General features: G+C 38.6%; 1 protein-coding gene and 1 long non-coding RNA gene across 6 annotated transcripts in view; one reads left to right on the forward strand and one right to left on the reverse strand.

The window, feature by feature from the left end:
• plxna2 (plexin A2) overlaps window positions 1-18,169 on the forward strand; it is a 209,177-nt gene extending 191,008 nt beyond the window's left edge. For both annotated transcript variants that reach the window (XM_058762507.1, XM_058762508.1), the window contains 6 exons: window positions 3,579-3,678; window positions 6,502-6,692; window positions 7,865-8,034; window positions 8,162-8,374; window positions 8,493-8,643; window positions 14,299-18,169. In XM_058762507.1, coding sequence (XP_058618490.1) covers window positions 3,579-3,678; window positions 6,502-6,692; window positions 7,865-8,034; window positions 8,162-8,374; window positions 8,493-8,643; window positions 14,299-14,394 — 921 coding nt within the window. In that variant the 3' untranslated portion in view covers window positions 14,395-18,169. The remainder of the gene's footprint in view (window positions 1-3,578; window positions 3,679-6,501; window positions 6,693-7,864; window positions 8,035-8,161; window positions 8,375-8,492; window positions 8,644-14,298) is intronic.
• LOC131531623 (uncharacterized) overlaps window positions 1-19,766 on the reverse strand; it is a 34,045-nt gene that overhangs the window by 6,353 nt on the left and 7,926 nt on the right. For 2 of the 4 annotated variants that reach the window (XR_009268741.1, XR_009268740.1), the window contains exon 6: window positions 16,348-17,333. This is a non-coding gene — a long non-coding RNA (uncharacterized LOC131531623). Of the gene's footprint in view, window positions 1-10,091; window positions 10,857-16,347; window positions 17,334-19,766 lie in introns of those variants that run through there. The other 2 variants (XR_009268742.1, XR_009268739.1) reach the window with 2 other exon arrangements.

Raw genomic sequence — 19,766 nt, forward strand, 5'->3', positions numbered from 1 at the left:
TCCACTAGTTACCTAAACCTAACCTTGTCTTAACTGGTTTAAGATGGAGTTTAGCTGGTCTAACTAAACCCCACCAAAACAGACAAGGTTAGATACACCAGCAGTCCTGTTTTGACTGATATTAGTTGTTTTTACCAAGGTTTCTTAAGACCAACTACATAGTTAAATTGTAAACATAGAAAAAACTTTTTCTTTTGTTTGTCTCTTAAGTCTCTTAAGTATTTTTTTGTTCAAGATTGTTTTTGATGATATACAAAGCATATATTTGAAACAAATCTTTTGTAACACCGATCAAGAAATATTTATTATTAATAAAAAGTTGTGCTGCTTAATATGTTTGTTTTTCAGGATTCTTTGATGAATATTTCAAAAGAAGAGCATTTATTCGAAACAGAAACCTTCCGTAATATTATAAATGTCTTTACTGTCACTTTTAATCAATTTAACGTTTCCTCTTTGGACTCAATCATAAAGACAGTCACATTTTTTGTTTCTGAATGAATTTGTTTTGGATTTAAATTTATTTCTAATTGATCATTTAAAAAATCTAGATAACCGAGTCTTTCACAGTGCACTTTTACAGAAGCAGTCGTGTGTGTGTGCGTTTAGCACAAGCCCTTGATGCTCATAAGTGTAAGTAAGCATTGTTGGCTCCAAAAGAAAATAGATAAACACCTCTGTTGTATATCATTGTGTAAGACGCTTGGCATAGATCACTGCCAGGGGTTAAGCTGTCTTTTCGAGTGCTGACAAAGCTCAAGGACTTACAGTCTGACAAACAAGCCTGTTTGTCAACTACTCATCACTTATACTAGACATACATTGCAGACGTACGTTATATATTTTAACTGTTAAGAGTTAAATTCCCTTGGATTTCCCTTTTAGGCATCTTACATTTTACATCTCAACACATTAACCATCTGTATTATGATGCTTTCATCCATTTCAGCTATTAAACGCCCATCATTTTGCTGTGTTTATCATGTGGCAAAGGCGTTTCATGCTCTTTGTGCTAGCGTGACCGAGCCTGCCGTATTTCAAAGAAGAGGCAGAATGGCGGACACATCGCCTCATCCTTCCCCACCGCCTGGATGCGGCGTCTGAGTTAAAGGCGCGTTAGCTTGCAGATCGCCATCAGATAGAGCACAGGCAGGAGGATCAGAGATACATGGGGAAAAGGGGTCAGCTGTCTGCTTGATGCAAACGTTATCATGAGGAAAGCTCACCCCTTATCACTCTCACACCCACCGGCAGCCCGCCTGCCTGGCTGAGGATTATCCCTCAAGGGCGAATGCATCTCCCCTCCATCATTTAGGCTCTGTACGGCCGCCTCCTCCACCACAGAGGCCCGCTGTGAGAGAAGAAGAGTAGATTGTACATGTGGCGGCACGGGTGGCTACTGTAGGTGTTGTGGAGCCAAAAATATAAGTTACAAACCCCATTACCCAAAATAATCTCCAGTGACTAATATTTGATGCTTACCAGCCATACCAGTTCCACAACCCTTGGAGGGAGAAAGTGAGCTATAAAAAAAAGATGTTTGTGAGTGTCATCCCACTCGGCCACCTCTCTGAGGTGATTCGTCCACAGTTCTGGACTCTTTAAAGTGTCTCTCCAGTCAGGCTATTAGGCCGCTCTGCAGTGAGGGTCGGCGGAGGAGAAACCTGCACTAATAGGGTTGGAGTTTATGGGGCCTACAGGGGCTAAAGTAACACCATCATCAGCCGTGAGAGTGTAGGGAGGTGAGTGAAGACTCCTAACTACCCTCAGCCTTCACAGGAGCTCAGGAGGTGCTTATCGTCTCCATTATGGTGGACAAGAGAGGTTTTCTGAAATTAAATGGACTTGAAATGTGATGTTTTATGTTGGCGGGAGATCTCAAGACTGTGACACTTGACCTAGTTCACTAGTATCTGAGAGACCTTTGGCTTATAAATGAGGATGCTGACCTATTTTCAGTAGCTTTTGTTAAATGAATAAAATCTTTTAGTAATAATACGAAATATTTCTTGAGCGGCAAATCAGGATATTAGAATCATTTCACTGAATCTCTGAAACACATTTATTATATTCTCTGTGTTACACAGCTAACACCTCCAAACCAGATAGTATGAGAATTGGCCAGGATTTGCCAGTTTGCTTTCAGGAAGTTGCTTTCTTGTGCTGAATCAAGGTTGAGTCAGTTGTCTTTGTGAGGGTAGAACTCATTTCCTCTGCAGCCCTTGACAGTTCAGATTAATACAGAAGATCAGATGGAGCGCGAGCACTCACAGAGCAGACAGAGAAAAATGGAGAGTTTCACCCCAATGTATAAAAGTCCTGGACTCCATAACCTCATCTTTCCTAATCCCTTTCTGCTTTCTCATCTCTAAATGACTCAATCACTACATTCCCTCGCCTGCCAAACTTTTCCTGTTGACCTGCCTTTGTGTTTGTATTTTCACCATTACCCTCCATTCTATGTGTTAGATACGTTCTTTCAATCTGTGTACATGAATCCAGCTGGAGCTGTTGTTGATTATAGTGTGGATTATTTATTTATGCTAATTCATATTATTAAAAAGTTTATAGTGCAGGTAATTTTTTAATATAACAGTTTCTTCTTATTTTTTAAACGCTTATGTTCAGGTTACTCTTTTTATTTATTTTTATTTATTATTATTAAAAACAATATTTTATTTAGAATTATTATTATTTTTAGCATATTTTCTCTATGGTGAAAAGCAGCAAAATTGTGCAACACTTTTTTCTCCTCTGATTTAATAATCTAATTTATGGGATGGGTTATCAGTAGTTGCTTAGCAACAGGGATATAAAAAATATGCAAGCTCAGCGCTGTTTTGTCAGTTTGAGTTACCGCAAAATTGCATTCATGATGTCCAAACCTTGGTGTTACATGTGTATTTAATTTCCTTTTTCCTTTCTCTTCTTCTTGGGGCATACATATTGCAGCTTACAGCTATATTTTGTACTATTTAACCTCGGTACTCATCTTTCCTGAATGTACAAGGCACAACAGGCAGTGAATGACGCCATTACATTTCAATGAGCCTCCCTCTCTCTCTTTTACTCCATCAGTCATCTTTGAGTGCTGTAGAGTGACGTGTGTCCCAGTGAAGGAGATCTTATGTGCTGTCATATGTAAATATGGGTTTCTTGTCTAATCACAATCCTTCTTCTGTGCGAAACATGAGAGGCGAAACTCTGCTTTTACCCGAGAAAAGGCTTTAATGCGCATTTGATCCGAGAACACAGCGTGAACACCCCTTATACATATATAACTAGAACAGATCTTTTTGAAGCACTTTAACGTAGCTTTATTTCGGCACTGGAGAGAAACCGAACAATTTCACACCGTTTTTGAAAAGCAATAGATATGTACTGAGAATCTGTTCTGCAAAAATATATTTAATTCCGAAATAATAACAACTCCTCAAAAGCAGAATAAAACGGCATTAGTTGTGCTCCACTATCTTGAACGTTTCTTGATAATAAGAGGCTGTGAAACCAAAAACTGTGAAATAAGGATTACAGGGAAAGGAAAGAAGCTTGACTTGAACTTTGTATTTCTTGTACAGGTATCAGACCGCTGTGTGGTTGCTTTGGTGCCCAAGCAGACGTCCTCCTACAACATTCCACCCACAACTAGCATCTCTCGAACTTCTATCAGTAGATATGGTGAGTATATTTGGTGGCATTATCTGTTTAGCTAATTAGAAGTTTGAAGTTTGTTCATTGTTTTACAGTACAAAGTTCTTTGAGGTAAATACACAGCTGAAGATTGGCTTTAAATGATGACTTTGTGCACAAGCCACGTGCTGCAGTTTTGCTTTGCTGCCCATAGGATGCCCAAGGGAGCCTTCTGGGCACCAGAGAATGAGAGAAAAAGCGAGAGACCATGTCAGGAAGGGTAAGACGAAGAGAGAGAGGTGTTAGCAGTTAGTGTGAAGCACAGTAATGCTGATTTCTCCGCTGAGTTTGGATATGCCACCCGTAATGGACACATTAGCTCCTTCCCCATAGCGTTGCTTTGAGGGAGTGCCACAGGGCTCCCCATCTGGCCCGTTCTCATTTTCCATCACACTGAGCTGCAGGCCACTCTCTGATTGCTAATTATGCACCACCGATGATACTTCACACAGGCGAAAAAACTCGGAATGACACGCAGCCAAATTCCACGGCCAGCAATGAAATGGAGCCCCTTGTGCGTTGTCACCTAGCAACCCTGCCAAACGACGCACAGAAACATCTCACCTGGCTTCAATTCACTAGATCCACATGAAATGCGGCCCGCATCGGCATATTACACGATTCTGTTAATCAAAGCTTGAGGATGTGTCTCACGTATATGTGGTATAATGAAAGAGTGTAATTATCGTCTCTTATCATTTGTAAACATAATGACATTTAAAGTTCAGGGAACACTTCAAACGGCCAAAGACACAACAAGCAACCTGAGAAATACTCTATAAAGCTATCTTTATTTCTCAGCCGTGCTCTCGTTAACCAACAAACCTCAATCGTTTTGTATCCTCCCCCTGAATTTGGTAGTTAAGAGTTTTTAGGGTCACGCTTGGCACTTTGATCTATTTTATTGCAAAAGGCTTGTTGTATATTTTAGGAAACTCATCAAATAGGAATGAGATGGCACAACACAGCACTGTTTTTGGCTGTTTTTACAACCTGCTCTTGTGTGTGGTGCATAAAAAGGAGCTATCTCATCTGCCAGAGCCCTGGTGCCCATCAATCACGCCATGGCACAGCGGGCACAGCTGTGCACAGGCACCCGCTGATTGATTCATATCAATTTAATGCTCAACACTTAGCAGCTCGGCTCAATTTAGCATGCCAGCACCCCCAGCCCAAAATAACACACTGCTCACACACCTCTGACTGGCTAAAGCAAGCAACATTGAAAACGCACGTTGAAATGTACACTCCAGATTATGTTGGTATGTGATCAAGCGCTTATGTGATAATTGGTTTTTACTGCATATTTAAACAAAAAAACACCCTACTATTTTTTTATTTTATTTTTATATTTAAATATTTGATTGAACTTATAAGTATGTACAATGTATTTACACATAATTGTATAAGCATCCAGTCCACTAACCGTTCTGAATTCTGTTTTGCTAGATTATGATTCTTTAATGGTATTTTAAAATACCATACTGTTATTGATTAAAACAATTGAGATAATATGAGAACTTTTTATGAGATAACAAAAATCAACAGTTTACCTCATAATTTCAATGTATCTAATAATTGTGACTTAGTATGACAATTTTGACTTTTTATCTCATAATTAGTACTTGTCATATGTTTGACTCTTTATCTGCTAAGTATGACTTGATATCTCTTAATTTCAACATTTTATGCTATAATTATGACTTTTTATGATTTACCCCAGCATTATTTTCTTATGTACTGAAATACTTTACTATACTGGAATACAATACTTTTTGACCAAAGAACAAAATCACAAGAATAATGTGTTTGTGAATTAGACTAAACTGGATGTGCTGGATTATTATTGCATGCGACAGCAAGAAAAAAAAAAAAAACAAAAGAAAACATTTTTTTAGCATCTTTCTCTCTCATCACATTCAATTCAAACTGCAAAATCGCAAATCATATTTGTCCTGACTTTTTATATTCGACAATTTAGGAAAAACACTACAAAAGTACTTCACATTTGAACACACATATACACTAGCAGTAATCCCTCAATGCCAATACTGTGGCAACGGCCAAAAGGGCTGTAAATTGGCAGTAGATTAAGCTGGATTGAAACTGCAATCCACTTCTTCCTGTACCCCACTCTGCTAACACCACCATTTCTCTTGGGGTTCTCCCTTGTGATGCTGATCTGCTCAAAATTCCACTTCTGTCTTGAAATAGCCAGGGATACTTGCCTCGCTTTGCCGTTTTACATGCCCTTTGAAGCCAGGTGATGAGGACAGAAACGGAGAGAGAGAGACTTTGAAAGGACGTGAAAGAATATATCGCACCATTGTGAGAAGCCAATCCGACCTCCCAAGAGAGCACTCAACCACTGTGAAAAAAGCCACACATCTAATTGGAGAAGTGAGCAAGAGCCTGATTACTTAACACGCGAAGATGGAGGGGAAAAGGAGATGAGATGGATGAGCGGGGAGCTTAACTCATTAGAAATCTTTAGATGCATTGATTAGGTCCTGTGATGCAGACGTTTAAAGCATGTCTGCAGCACAATGAATCAGGACGAGCCAATTATGAAGCCTTTGAAGAAGAGGCCAGAGAGCGTCGACTCATCTCGCTCGGTCTCGAACAATACAGAGACGAATCCTCTACAGAGAGAGAGAGAGAGGAGGAAAGAGATATAGAGGGTTAGACAGAGTAAATGAAATGTGAGAGGGCCACGCTCTTTCTGTTCATCCCAAAGAATGGCAACGTGGAAGAATGGAGGTGTAAGAAGATCATAATCCTCTTTCTTTGTCTCTCTCTCTGTTCCCACAGACTCGACATTCCGGTACACAGGCAGTCCAGACAGCCTGCGCTCCCGTGCTCCTATGATCACCCCGGACCTGGAGAGCGGAGTCAAAGTCTGGCACCTGGTGAAGAACCATGAGCACGGAGACCAAAAGGAGGGCGACCGTGGCAGCAAGATGGTGTCTGAGATCTACCTCACCCGCCTGCTAGCTACTAAGGTAACACCTCTGCTTTTAGAGGTTAATTTTAAACTAAATTTAATTTTCAAATTTTGACTTGCCATTTTTTTATGTATTTATATTTGAAAGTTTTCAACAAAATCAGTCTACAAATTATGTGTGTGGTGCAGGGGCGTTTCCTCTGAGGTGGTGCGGCCTCAAAATATTGGATGAGATAGAAATTTGTAGTACAAAAATAAAACAACGCCAGTATTACAAAATATAAAAAATTAAAAAGTGTATAAATCACAAATTTTTCTAAAGAAACATTGTCCAACAGTGAGGTAAAGTTATAAAGTTTTAACAGTTCCCCTAAAGCGTGCGGTGAGTTTGGTGTGGGGTAATTGAGAATGAATGGGGCAAAGCCACGTGAGAGGAGGCAATGTCTCCATTGTGATATGATTGGATATGACTGGTTATGTCTGGTTGTGATTGGTTCACATCATCAATCCCACTTCTTGTGTTTGTGCGTGTTCGCAAATCAGTCTGAATGAACAGTGTAATAGCTTTAATGGGAAGATTAATTTAAAAAAGCAAGTAAACAACTCAAACACTTAGATAACCACTTTGCTGCATCAAAATAAGACTTAAAATGGCATGAAAACAGGATCTGTGGGAGTTTTAGTGATCAGCTTGGTGAAATTTTAAATCTCTGTCTGTGACAGTATTTACCGAGCTTTGATGACTGATGATCCAAAAATTAAAAAATAGTTAAAAGTTAAGTTCACAAATAAAATATATTGTTTCAATTGTTACTGCCTTGAGTTATTGTTTTGGAATAAATGTAAAATGCTTAAAAACACTAACATGAAATTTCATACTTGGGTTTATCAATAGAATATTGATTACATTGTTGACGTAAAAATATAAAATATATTTTTTTATTTTTTTATTTTTCTGATTATGTAAGTAACTTTGAGGATTTAGGATTAGAAAACTTGTCATTGATATTTTGAAGAGTCTGATCTACTTGACTGACATTCTCTAATGTTCACAATGAAAATGATCATGGAGAACTAAATTACAACTGTACAAAAAAAACTTGACTGACATTATGGGTGGACATCAAGTGCAAAACAAATGAAATTCTAGAAAAGTGTATAGTTTGGTTCCTTTGTATTTGTTCCTAATGTTACGCATGTTTAACAGTCGGTCTTTCTTTTGTTAATTAGGGTACACTGCAGAAATTCGTGGATGACCTGTTCGAGACTCTATTCAGTACGGTGCACAGAGGTAGCGCGCTGCCGCTAGCTATTAAATACATGTTTGACTTCCTGGATGAACAAGCGGACAAGCACAGCATCCATGACACTGATGTCCGCCACACCTGGAAAAGCAACTGGTGAGAGAACACACTTCTACACAATACCCAACCTCAAGAACAAAAAAAATGATTTTTACCCGGTATCTGCAATTCAAACCAATGTAACTTTTCTGTTTCTGTGTTTGTGTCTGTCTATCCCCCGCAGCCTTCCTCTGCGTTTCTGGGTGAATGTGATCAAGAATCCCCAGTTTGTTTTTGACATCCATAAGAGCAGCATCACAGATGCGTGTCTGTCTGTGGTGGCTCAAACCTTCATGGACTCGTGTTCCACATCTGAACACAGATTGGGCAAAGACTCGCCCTCTAACAAGCTGCTTTATGCTAAAGATATCCCCAACTACAAGAACTGGGTAGAAAGGTAAACTAAACCCCATAGTTCTCTTTTCCTACATACAATGTTAATTCAGTATTACAAACAAGCTCTCACACAACGTTGATTTTAAGTATTGACTGTCGCCCCCTGGTGGTCTCCACAGGTACTATGCTGACATCAGCAGGCTTCCAGCCATCTCCGATCAGGACATGAATGCGTATTTGGCGGAACAGGCACGACTGCACTCCAATGAGTTTAACATGCTCAGTGCCCTCAACGAGATTTACTCCTACATTAGCAAGTACAGCGAAGAGGTGAGGTGAAATATCAAAACAAGCCGTCAACCCTAATTTTCAAAACATCCTTATTGATTTCTTGCATTATATCAATGCAGACTGACTTCTTGACTCAGTTTATCTGCTCTGTACTGAAATCGACTGGCTCCACTGTCTAAAATGCCTGAATATAGCCACAAAAAGTAAATTGTAAAACATTTATTTTGTTTATTGATGGTTCTAGGCTAAGCGTGTCACGATAAAAATACACTAGAACGTTACGTCAAAGCCAGACAATGTTTCTTGTATCTAGAGTACTATATTGTTTTACTGAAGTCTGGCTGACAGATGATTGGTTAGTAAACCACAATTAAGTTGCCAAAAGTTGATGTCTGTACTTATATATATATTGTACTGGTGTAATTACTCAATCATAAACACTTTGTCCAAAATCAATACAGCCATATTTGTGGAATAACTAGCACTTTGAAACAAGAGGTACTCGTGAAATAGAGTTTCACAGAATGATGTCATCTTTAACCAGTCTCTAAAGCCAGCAGCAGCATGCTTCAGAGTCACACACACACACACTTATGCACGGTGTGGGGACAGACAGAGAGCGAGAATGAATAGGCTTCTGATGAGGAAGATTACACACAGCTAGATCACTGACAGCCACTCCGACACAAAGAGCGCTAGAGTAGGGCCCACGATGGAGATGTTCCAACCGTAATGGCAGCTCCACTCAGGGGACCCATTAGTCTGACCTTTACTTTACACAGCATTTAGGACAGTGCAGAGAGCCCGGAGATACAGCTCCGCCTGCAGCCTCTTCTCTTGCTCTCATGTAAATATCGTTTCTTTGGTTGCTGGTCTGTTTTCGCTTGTCCTCACATTCCCGCATACTCTCAGTCTCTCTTTTTTTTGTGTGTCCTTTTTATTCTTTTGTACACAGGGTCTGTCTTTCTACAAATAGAGCAGTGATTACCAATGCAGGAGTATGTTTATACCAGGGGTACTTCAGATTCCAGAGGGTACTTGGGCTTTGTAGATTAAATCAGTAAATTTACATTTAATAATTTTAACCAGTTTTAGAGGAAATTTTTATTTTTGCTTTAAGGACAGAAAATATCATATGTGAGTTTTGCGAGTTTCATATATATATATGAAGAGTTCATTTGCAAAAACAGATATCTCCGTTTTTAACAATTCTCAGAAATCATGTTTTTTCATTGTGCATTCCAATTAATCTCAATCAAACTGCAGTTGGGCTATTTTGACTATGTTAAAAAATTACTTTAAAAACAGCTAATTAACACAATAAAAACATGATTTTTGAAAATTTAAAAAAACGTTATCTGAGTTATCTGTTTTTGCAAATAAACTCTTCATATATATATATATATATATATATATATATATATGCTAGGGGTGTAACGGTACACAAATATGACGGTTCGGTACGTACCTCAGTTTTAACGTCACGGTTCGGTATGATTTCGGTACAGCAGGGGGAAAAACTACACTTTTTTTTTTTTTTAAATGGCGGTTTACTGAACAAGTTGCTCTTTCTTTAAATGCATTCAGTTATAGTTTACATTTTCTTAGTGATAAAAATCTACCTTAGCTTATGCTTAAAACATTATAAGGTTACAATTAGGCCTAACAACTTTACCCAAACTTTAATTAAATTTTAATTAAATTTAATTACTATTTATTTTTATTTAAAAAATGTATGCAAACATGTAAATTGCACATAATGCAGTTTTTAAATTAACTTATAAATAATACAATTTCTAGGCTATTTGTTAAAATATATTCAATTACACACTGGCTGTCATAGCATGTTTCATAACAGATTAATTTAAACATACATTAACAGGTTTAGTAAAATATATGGTTCGCGAAATGCTCCTCTTTAGACTTTTTTTTGTTGATGTCTTTCCGCGGTTGAAACACTGAGCAATTACATGAGGCATGAGATGTTCAGTCATGTTTATTTGCATTAAAACTAGTAGTACAGAGGAAGGAATGATCGTGTTCACTCGCGCTCTGCTCTGCACAAGTCTGCGGTGCGTCACGGCTCAGACACGGGAACCAGAGCTGATCGCGGCCCCTCGAGTCAATGCTTGTGTTGGGTTTATACCAGCACGTTTCTGAACCATCCCAGAAGCGGCTCTCCAAAGCGTTTATACAGAGATCTGTCATGCCACATCAAAGACTGTCAAAACACCATTTATTATTTGAATTTCCTGAAAAAAAATATAATAAAATAAATAAATACTGTATTGTTCGGTACTGGAATTCAAGTTGTCTTATATTTTAAGTTTCCTCTGATACAGCTCTTTGCATCTTTCCACTTTTTTTCCTTCTTGCTTTAACTGATGACTCCTGAGTGTCCAGCCATCCATCAGACATCAAATCAATACCGAAGTCATCAGAGGCCGTTTTTAAAACAGTAACCGCTCAAGATGCCGCCAATGAACTTTTCTAATGTACACAGGCAGAAATACTGTATTCTGTAACCAATATAATAGTAGTTAAAATGAAATGAAAAGAAAAGGAAAGAATGTCTGGTTTGCTGTCAGTGAATTGAGCCGTGTGGGAGACAAACAATGTTTGGAAGTGCTGGTGTAGACTGTCAAGCCACCTGCTTGTGTTTATTTTCCTGAACTCCAAAAAAAAAAAAAGAATAAGCAAGGGCAATGCTAAGAGGAGAACATTCTTTTGTTCACCCAGCCAAATGTGTGTGGCGGGACACTCTGTACCTGCATGCAGTAATTCAGATTCATTATACAATGCGAATAGGACAACTGAAAATAATTACCTCTGTCAGAACTCTGGAGCACTTAACCTGATGAGAGAGAGCTAGAGAGAGAGAATATGCGCTCTTCTTAAAATGAAGGCGACTGAATCAGACACAATGATGTGGAGAGTGCTCCTGCAGCTGTGCTGAAATGCATGAAAAATTCAGTGCACGCGCTCATCGTCGAATACATGCTCACGCTGTGAACCTGGAACGCAAGCTCGCAGCGGCTGTAGGAGTGTTGACCTGCCCCGTAGCTACAGCCGCCAAGATGAACCCAGCAGGTGTGGGCCCAACTTGGCTCCGATGGCAGGCGTACTGGGAATACTGGGATGCTGGTAGAAGATGAAAAATACATCTAGTGCCTCACAATCCAGTTGATGGCTTCCAAATTTGACTTTTATGCATGAATGCGTCTCAGTTTGATGGTGAAGTGACACTAATGTAATTCCTTATTGTCGGTGGGATGAAACTTGAAGCTGAGCAAGGGTGGGCCTAACTTGGTTTGGATTTTGTCTGGGGCGATATAGCATGTATTAAAGATCCTAAGGTTTACCCAAAAGATTGCAGATTTGTTTAAGATTCATGAGATTGTGCCCTTGAGCAAGGCATTTAAAGGGCCAGTTCACCTAAAAATAAATACATAAATAAATAAATCACACTCATGTCATTCCAAACCTGTATGACTACATGAATCTGTGAAACACAAAAGATATTTTGCAGAATGTTCTCACTGCTTTTTTTAAATACAACATACAGTACTAGGAGTAACACAATCAGTTATGATACACACAAGAACATGTGGTGGAAATAGCCAAGATTCACTGGGGTTTCCTTAGTATGGGAGTCAGAGGACATTATATGTTTATAATTATACATTTATTGTTTTTTTATTATTATTATTATTTTACTGTAAATATGCATAGATGGCATCCAAATGAGCTTAACTACATATTACTAAATATAATTTATGATCATTTTATTTAATATATTACAACAAATTACAAGTAAGATTTTGGTCTGTTCCTCAAATAGTTACACAGACTTGCATGGTATTTGACCATTTTATGCACTTTTTTTTTCTCTCTCTTTTCTCGTTAACTAAAACTATTACAACTTAAAACTAATTAAACTTTTAGATATTTTAAAGTTGAATTAATAAAATTACTAACTGGAAAGAAACACTAAACCTTAACTAAAACTGAAATAAAAATAAAGAAAGTAAAGAAAGGAAACAAACCAAATTAAAATGAAATCTGAAATTATAAAATAAAAGCTTCAAATAAAAAATAAAATAAAATTCAATGTATTAATAAAAACTACAATAGTATATCAATATAATACTAAAATGATACTACTTGACAGTCCTTGTGCAGTCACTTTTTTATGCTTTTGATGTGTTAAACATTAGTGCAAAGTGAACATTCTGCAAAACATCTCCTTGTCAAGTCAAGTCACCTTTATTTATATAGCGCTTTTACAATACAGATTGTGTCAAAGCACTTAACAGTATCAAATTGGAGGATAGAGTGTCAGTAATGTATAATGATAAGATTAAACACTCAATTTTCATTTAGGCATTTCATTATTGAATTCAGAGATGTCATTGTCTAGCTCAGTTTAGTTTAAATAGTATCTGTGCAATCAAATCGGCGATAATCGCTAGAAATTAAGTGTCCCCAGTTGTGTGTTCCATTGAAGGAGAAGTTTGGATTAACAGAAGCGCAGAATTTTAACTTTCAGTTGCTCCATAACAGTACCTCTATAGTTTGGATAAACATGTCAGTTGAGCAACATAGTATTTAGAAAGTTGGAAGTATTAGATCGCTGTGTTTTAGAGCAGTGAACCCGATTGTCTTTGTTTACAATCAATCGTTCTTTCGCAGTTACAAGAGGAGATTTCCACATACACCCACCCTTCAGCACTCTCATGTCCACCATTTTAGGCTTTGAAAGCTATCATTAATGAAGCCCCATCTTGGCTCGCTAGATGTGCCCATATTGATCTAGTTTCCCATTATTTCACTGTTTGATGTGCAAATGAATGGCAGACAGAAGCCACGATGCCACTTCCTGCTGTGTTCCTCTGACACCGCAGTCAGAGATTATGACATGAGCACAGAGAGGGGTCGATCCCGTCTGCCTGTCCCCTCTCAACATGACTCGACATTTTTGACTGCTCTGTTTTCAGAAAAACACACACAGATGGAAATGAGAGATGGCACTCTGCAGCTTGGGTCAGACTCAAGTTATACTTTCCTTTTTAATGAAATATTCATGAAATGAAGTCTCTAGCCATTTTTCTCTCAGAGACTGAAAATTAGTCCAAGTCTCCTATCACAGTGAGCAGTAACTGGTCGGTAATAATTAGATATGGAGTATGCCGTCTGAAAAACGTGTCTGGTGTTTAATGGTTGCCTGAAACAGTTTTAAGTTTTAGTTGAAACATCAGCTTTGTTCACGTTGAACCCAATTCTGATTTGTCACTCTTGTGTTCTAGAAAAATCTAAACATTGTATTACTTTATATTTATTTGATTTATTATATATTTGAAGTCAATTTCAAACATTCTTCTATCTATTACATCTAAGCATCCTTAAGATTCCTTTAAATAAGATCAAATTTAAGATATATTTTAATGTTCTATTTTATATATATATATATATTTACCCTTTGCTATAAAATCATTTCATTAAATGCTGCATTAAATTGTGTGACCCTGCTCCCATTCTGTCCTGGGATCATATTAAATGCTTTATCAAATTTTAGATTTTTCCATCCTTCGTTTGTTATAATGTGTTCTTCAGAGCATACAAAATCTGCCCCCTCGCCTGAGATCTGTCGTAATGCCGTACAGTGATTAATGCCTTCCTGTGTTCTTTTCCTAGATCACTGCTGCACTAGAACAGGACGAAACGGCGAAGAAACAGCGACTGGCCTACAAAGTGGAGCAACTCATCGCCTCCATGTCACTGGAGAGCTGAGAGAAACACAAAGCTGGAACGAAGACCTTCAATCAGTCAAACCATCATCCAAAGCCTCTCCACACAAAAGAGAGAAACACTGGCTAGAGACTCGAAACCAACAATAGCTTGTGCTTTTTTTCTACAATTTTGTGAAGAGGTCACCTTTAAGACCAATAGACAACTATTTGATGAAAGCAAGTCACAAGACTTTCTGATCAGGAGTGGAAACTAAGGAGTTCTGTTTTTAGTTGTCTTTCTTTTTTTTAAGGAAAAAAAACTGTGGGACAAGCAGCTTCCTGGAACATTTTTTGTTTACCTGGTTTTATTTTTTGTTTGTTTTTCTTTAGTTCATCTGGTTCAATGTGCCTAGCACTGATTTACGTGATGAATGCAAGACACCGATACTTCCTCAACAATGTGCTTGCTAAAACCATTTCAGGAGGATTAGACTGAAGGAAACGGACATCTACTGCCTCGCCATTACCGTCCAGTTGATGGCTTTTACTTCCAAATTTTATTTTTATACATGAGTGCTTTTTGAGTTTGTTTCGTTGAGTCAGCTAGTATAATTCCTCATTGTTGGTGTGGCAAAAGTTCCAAGTCTCTTTCTTTCCTTGGAAAGCAGTGGCTGCTACCAACACACGTGCATGTCGACACGCTAGTACATACTTAGACTTTTGAGTCCAACTGGCCTGAGCGACCATAAGGCATCGACATTGTTTGGGAAATAATGAAACTCCAACAAAAAGGGGACCAAAGTTCAACCAGCATGTCCCTAATTCTCTTGGACTGACCAGAAGCCAGTATCAAACTGGATGAACTCCGCTCTACGGTCTCTCTATGTGCATATGTCCTGTTTTCTACATGTAAGCGTATGTGAATGTACAAACGTTACTCTATTTTGTCTTTGCATTTTTGTTGCTTTTCTAAAACAGGAGTCAGTTGAGCTGATCTCCACGGCACGACGTCCTAAAGAACTGAAAATCCCTCTCCATAATAGCGCTGCTGAGATTCAGATACGCAAGCGGCGACGAGTAGCACCTTCAGCTCAAATCACGCGTGGAGAAACCCCACCTTCCCTTTCAAACAAACGGACTCGCTTGAGATCATCTTACCAGAGAGTATTAATTATTATGTATGGTCCAATATGTGTGTAGTCTGCATGCATTATACAGTACCTCATATAAAGGAAAAAAAATAGTCTCCTTTCCCATTTACTCCTATGTTCAAGTGCCAAGAGGTCACATGAGTTGTGGATGACTCACAGGAATGCCGATGATGTAATATACCATGTCACTTCCTTTCTGTACACACCCGTCGGGATTAAGTGCCAAAAGATCACTTATTTACGCACTTGTCGGTTGATGCTTTATTAAGGGAATGGACCCTGTATACTGTAAAAAAAAAAATCTCTGGTTTAGAAGGTTCACTTGCAAATTCAGGTACGAGAAGACCATGAGCTTGGAACGGTATTTGTAAATATAAAGTATTTGTAAAATACTTTAGGTGTCTGGGATCTTGATAGCTTGACTGGGTTCTTTCCAATCTCTTTTATTCCACCGCCTGACATGAAGTATGTCAACAGAACGCATGAACAAAAGACAACATAGCTTTCATTTATAATGCATGATGGCAGGTAGAGCTGTTTTTGAAGATCGTCCGAGCCAAAATAGACAAGGTCGTTCAGGTCAGAGTAATCTTAGGTTCACAGAGGTATCAGGGAGAGACAACTTCTCCTCAGCTCAGTTTATATGGTAAAAATGCAGTATCGGATGTGAAGAAATGGATTGAAACGGCTCAAATGGCGCTTGTTGTTTTTTTCCCCCTGTGGCCTTAGAACATTGAATCTGTTGTTTCTAGTTCATTTAATCAGCGACGTGTCGTTTTTCTCCCTGTCTTTGTTAGCTGTGTTTGAGACTAATCAGATAAATTTAGCCAACGTGATGATGGAGAAGGGTGGAAGAGGCATACCCTCGCCCAGACGGGTGCTGGGTGGTGTCTGCTGGAGTGTTTGAGAAGCATAGGAATGAGATGGAGAGAGAGACAGACCCCTTTAGCTTCAGATTCCTCCTGCTGCTTTGAAGCTCGCCTTTGATCTCAACTAGTCGTGTGCACAGTGTGATCAGGAGAAAAAAAAAAAACACATCAAAAATAGGATCCAGTGCAGGAGATTACAAATGAAGAGTTGCATGAAAGAATAGAGTTGAATGAATTAATCTGTTAAAGGAATAGTTCACCCAGAAAATTCTGTCAGCGTTTACTCGTCCTCATTCAAACCTTGTTTGACTAACTTTCTTTCATGAAACACAAAGGGAGAAATTTTGCAAGATATTTTGGTCGATCTTTCACATACAATTGCAATGAATAGCAATTGAAAAGATCCAGGCTGCGTTTCCCAAAAGCATTGTAAGCTTAAGTACATCATACACCCATTGAAACCAATGGAGCTACGATCAATTTAGGCTTACTATGCTTTTGGAAAACACAGCCCTGAATGAAAACAAAGATTCAGAGCTATTACATTACATAAATTAGGCTATATATTGATTTAAGAATGTTTAGATGTTCTCCTGTTGTGTTCACTGGAAGAAAGTAAGCCATTACAATACGACAGATTTTTTGGGGGGGGATGAACTATTATAGGACAACCTATAGTAATTCTACTCTTCCTGAACAACTACACATTCCTCTAAGAAACACACACTGTATAGTCAACATATGTGAATTTACAAGCCATGTCGCATGTTAGTGACATTAGGGTACATGAAAAAGCTTCCTACTTTTGGTTATCCACAGTCTTCCCTGTTTTCCATTCATCAGAGCTCATCCCAGCTCTATAAGGGCAAGAGACCTTCCGTCGACCCCGCTGCACTTGAGCTTTTCCCAGGATGCGGCTCAGTTCTAATGTGAACCTTGTTTGCTGCCACATTAGTCGAGGAGAGACTACTCTCTTGCTTCTGCAAAAAATAAAAATAATAAAAAAAGAGAACAAAATGTATTCTGGTCCTAACATTTTGTTTGAAATGATGTGGCACAGGAAATTGCACTTTGTTGAGAGAGATTTCAGTAGCTCAACGCTTATTAATGTTTATTAGAAGACATTTGATCCCTCGAAAAAAAGAGAAAGTTAATTATAATTTTTATTGCGCTATTCTGCAGAGCAGAATAAAATTTGACAGCACTGGGCAGCTTTCTGAAATATCAGCAGTCATCTGTGGCGGTCACAACTGCTGCTAATTTTATATATTTGGCACGAATCGACAGTCTTGGAATCAATTTTGTGCACTTTTTTTGTTTTTAGCTCATGTTTTGCTCTGTGATGGAATAGCATGCAACGAACAAGTGAAATGTTCATATTCTCTTCATATTACTGATCGTAGGAAACAAAAATGAGAGCGAGAAAGACTTTTGTAGTCGGTTTGATCACCTCAGAGGTGAATATCCTTCCATTTTCAATCACGCAAAATTATTAAACGAATCTCTCTTTGTAGACACTGGAGTTCTGTAACATAGTACATAGAAATAATAATGACCTCGATGATGATGATGATGATGATGATGATAATAATAACACTTATGGTTGTCTGTTCTTGTTGTTTTTTAAGTGTTGTGAAAATTGTAAGAGAGTTAAAGTATTTAAAAAGAAAAAAATCGGTCTTGTTTTTTTAATTGCTTTTGTTTTGTTATATTATATTACTGTGTACCTATTGTAAATATGAAGCACACCTATTTTGCAAGCCAAGGATTCACTTTGTACTGTTGTTATATATAAATAAAATTTACTGGTTAAAAATGGTGGTTCTGCTCAACTCATTCAGAAATGTCCCTGTGGTATACGCTGCCTTGTCATTACTCGAAAAACCAAATGACTTCTGTCAGCCCGAGGGGAAAAATGGCCACACATTCATCCCACTTAGTTGGGGTTAATCTAGGGATGCAATTTAAACCCTGCCATCAATGAACACTCACACTCAGACTCAGACTCGCTGCGTAACAAGGTAACCAATGGAGCTTAAACAGCCCAGCGCTGCAGTTTGTCTTCTCACGTGGCCATTATCCCTAGCTGGACATTTCTCTCACACCACACTCAGACAAATTACATTACAATGGTAATGGGCCGGTGGTTTCTGATTGGATGACCGTGTAAAATGCCCCCAGAGGGGCTGAGGTGGATGTGCCGGTTTTTAATCAATATAGATGTCTGGTTCAGGCAAGAAGATCACCAAATACAGCCTAAGGCAATGTGTTTTGTAACTTTATTCACTGCAACCTTGATTCACTGTTTTTAAACACACAGTACGTACGTTGTTGACCACTAAGGTGACCCTGTCCCATAAGATGCATCATTAACAGCTGAATGTTGTCGTAACATCTGACAGGTAGTGATTTAGTGGCATGCTGTGGTTGAGTAAACATTCAAAATTCACTCAGATGAAAACATCAAATACATGTCTAGGAAATGTATGTGTGCTGTCAGAGTACTGACAAGACCAGCATTAGTGCTGGTTTAGCTCAACCAGGATGTTGAAGCTCCAAAAATTACAAAAAACAAGTGCGTAACTCTGGCTCAGCAACAAAGAAATTTGTGCTGCAACATACTCCTGTTTTAAGTTAATATTACTTGCATCACTAAAGAACCCATAATATGCTAATTGCAGAAATAATAAAATTGCATTTTTATTTAAAAATTATTAAAATGAAAAATTATTTTTCTAATCGAAGTGTTGTAAATGATGTAAATGATGACAGAATTGGGTGAACTGTCTCTTTAAGACGCCTGGTGGGCACCCCAGCATAGCAGCAGTCCATGCTAGAAGAAAACCAGCAACCACAACACCACATATGCTGGTTAGCAGCTATGCAGTGTTTTTCAGCGGGGATTTCACTGGGGTTGCTGAAGAACATGGGGATGTGTGGTTTGGCTCTGTTTCTTATTACCTGCAGGGATGCAGGAACGATCGCCACAACAGCTGCAGCAGCTAGCTAAATGACCTGTGAGAAAAGAGCTGCTGGTCGATTTAGTTTTTCAACCACCATCCGTCATTGACGCTTATGCACCTAGTCAATATTAGCTAGCGTGGTGAGGCCTGTCGCTAATTAGCTGGTCAAATAGATAGAGGTCCCGTACAGTCTGAGCGGCTCAAAGGGCTGCCATCAACCACGGCCATCAATAATGAAAGAGGCTGCGTGTAATAGCTGGTTATAAATATTTTAGCGCGTGCTCTGCCGAGACCTCTGATCGCCATTGAGGTGCTGCCCAAGGCAGTGGAGTGGGTTTTAGTGCAACTTCATTAGCCGTGATGCTTCACCATGAATGCTGATGGCTTGTCGATGTGTTTTGATGGGAATGTGAGAAGCTTTCAATACCAAGTTAAGAATGTTCATTAAAA

The sequence above is a fragment of the Onychostoma macrolepis genome, chromosome 23 (genome assembly GCF_012432095.1).
Source record: "Onychostoma macrolepis isolate SWU-2019 chromosome 23, ASM1243209v1, whole genome shotgun sequence".
In the NCBI taxonomy this organism is placed as follows: Eukaryota; Metazoa; Chordata; class Actinopteri; order Cypriniformes; family Cyprinidae; genus Onychostoma; species Onychostoma macrolepis.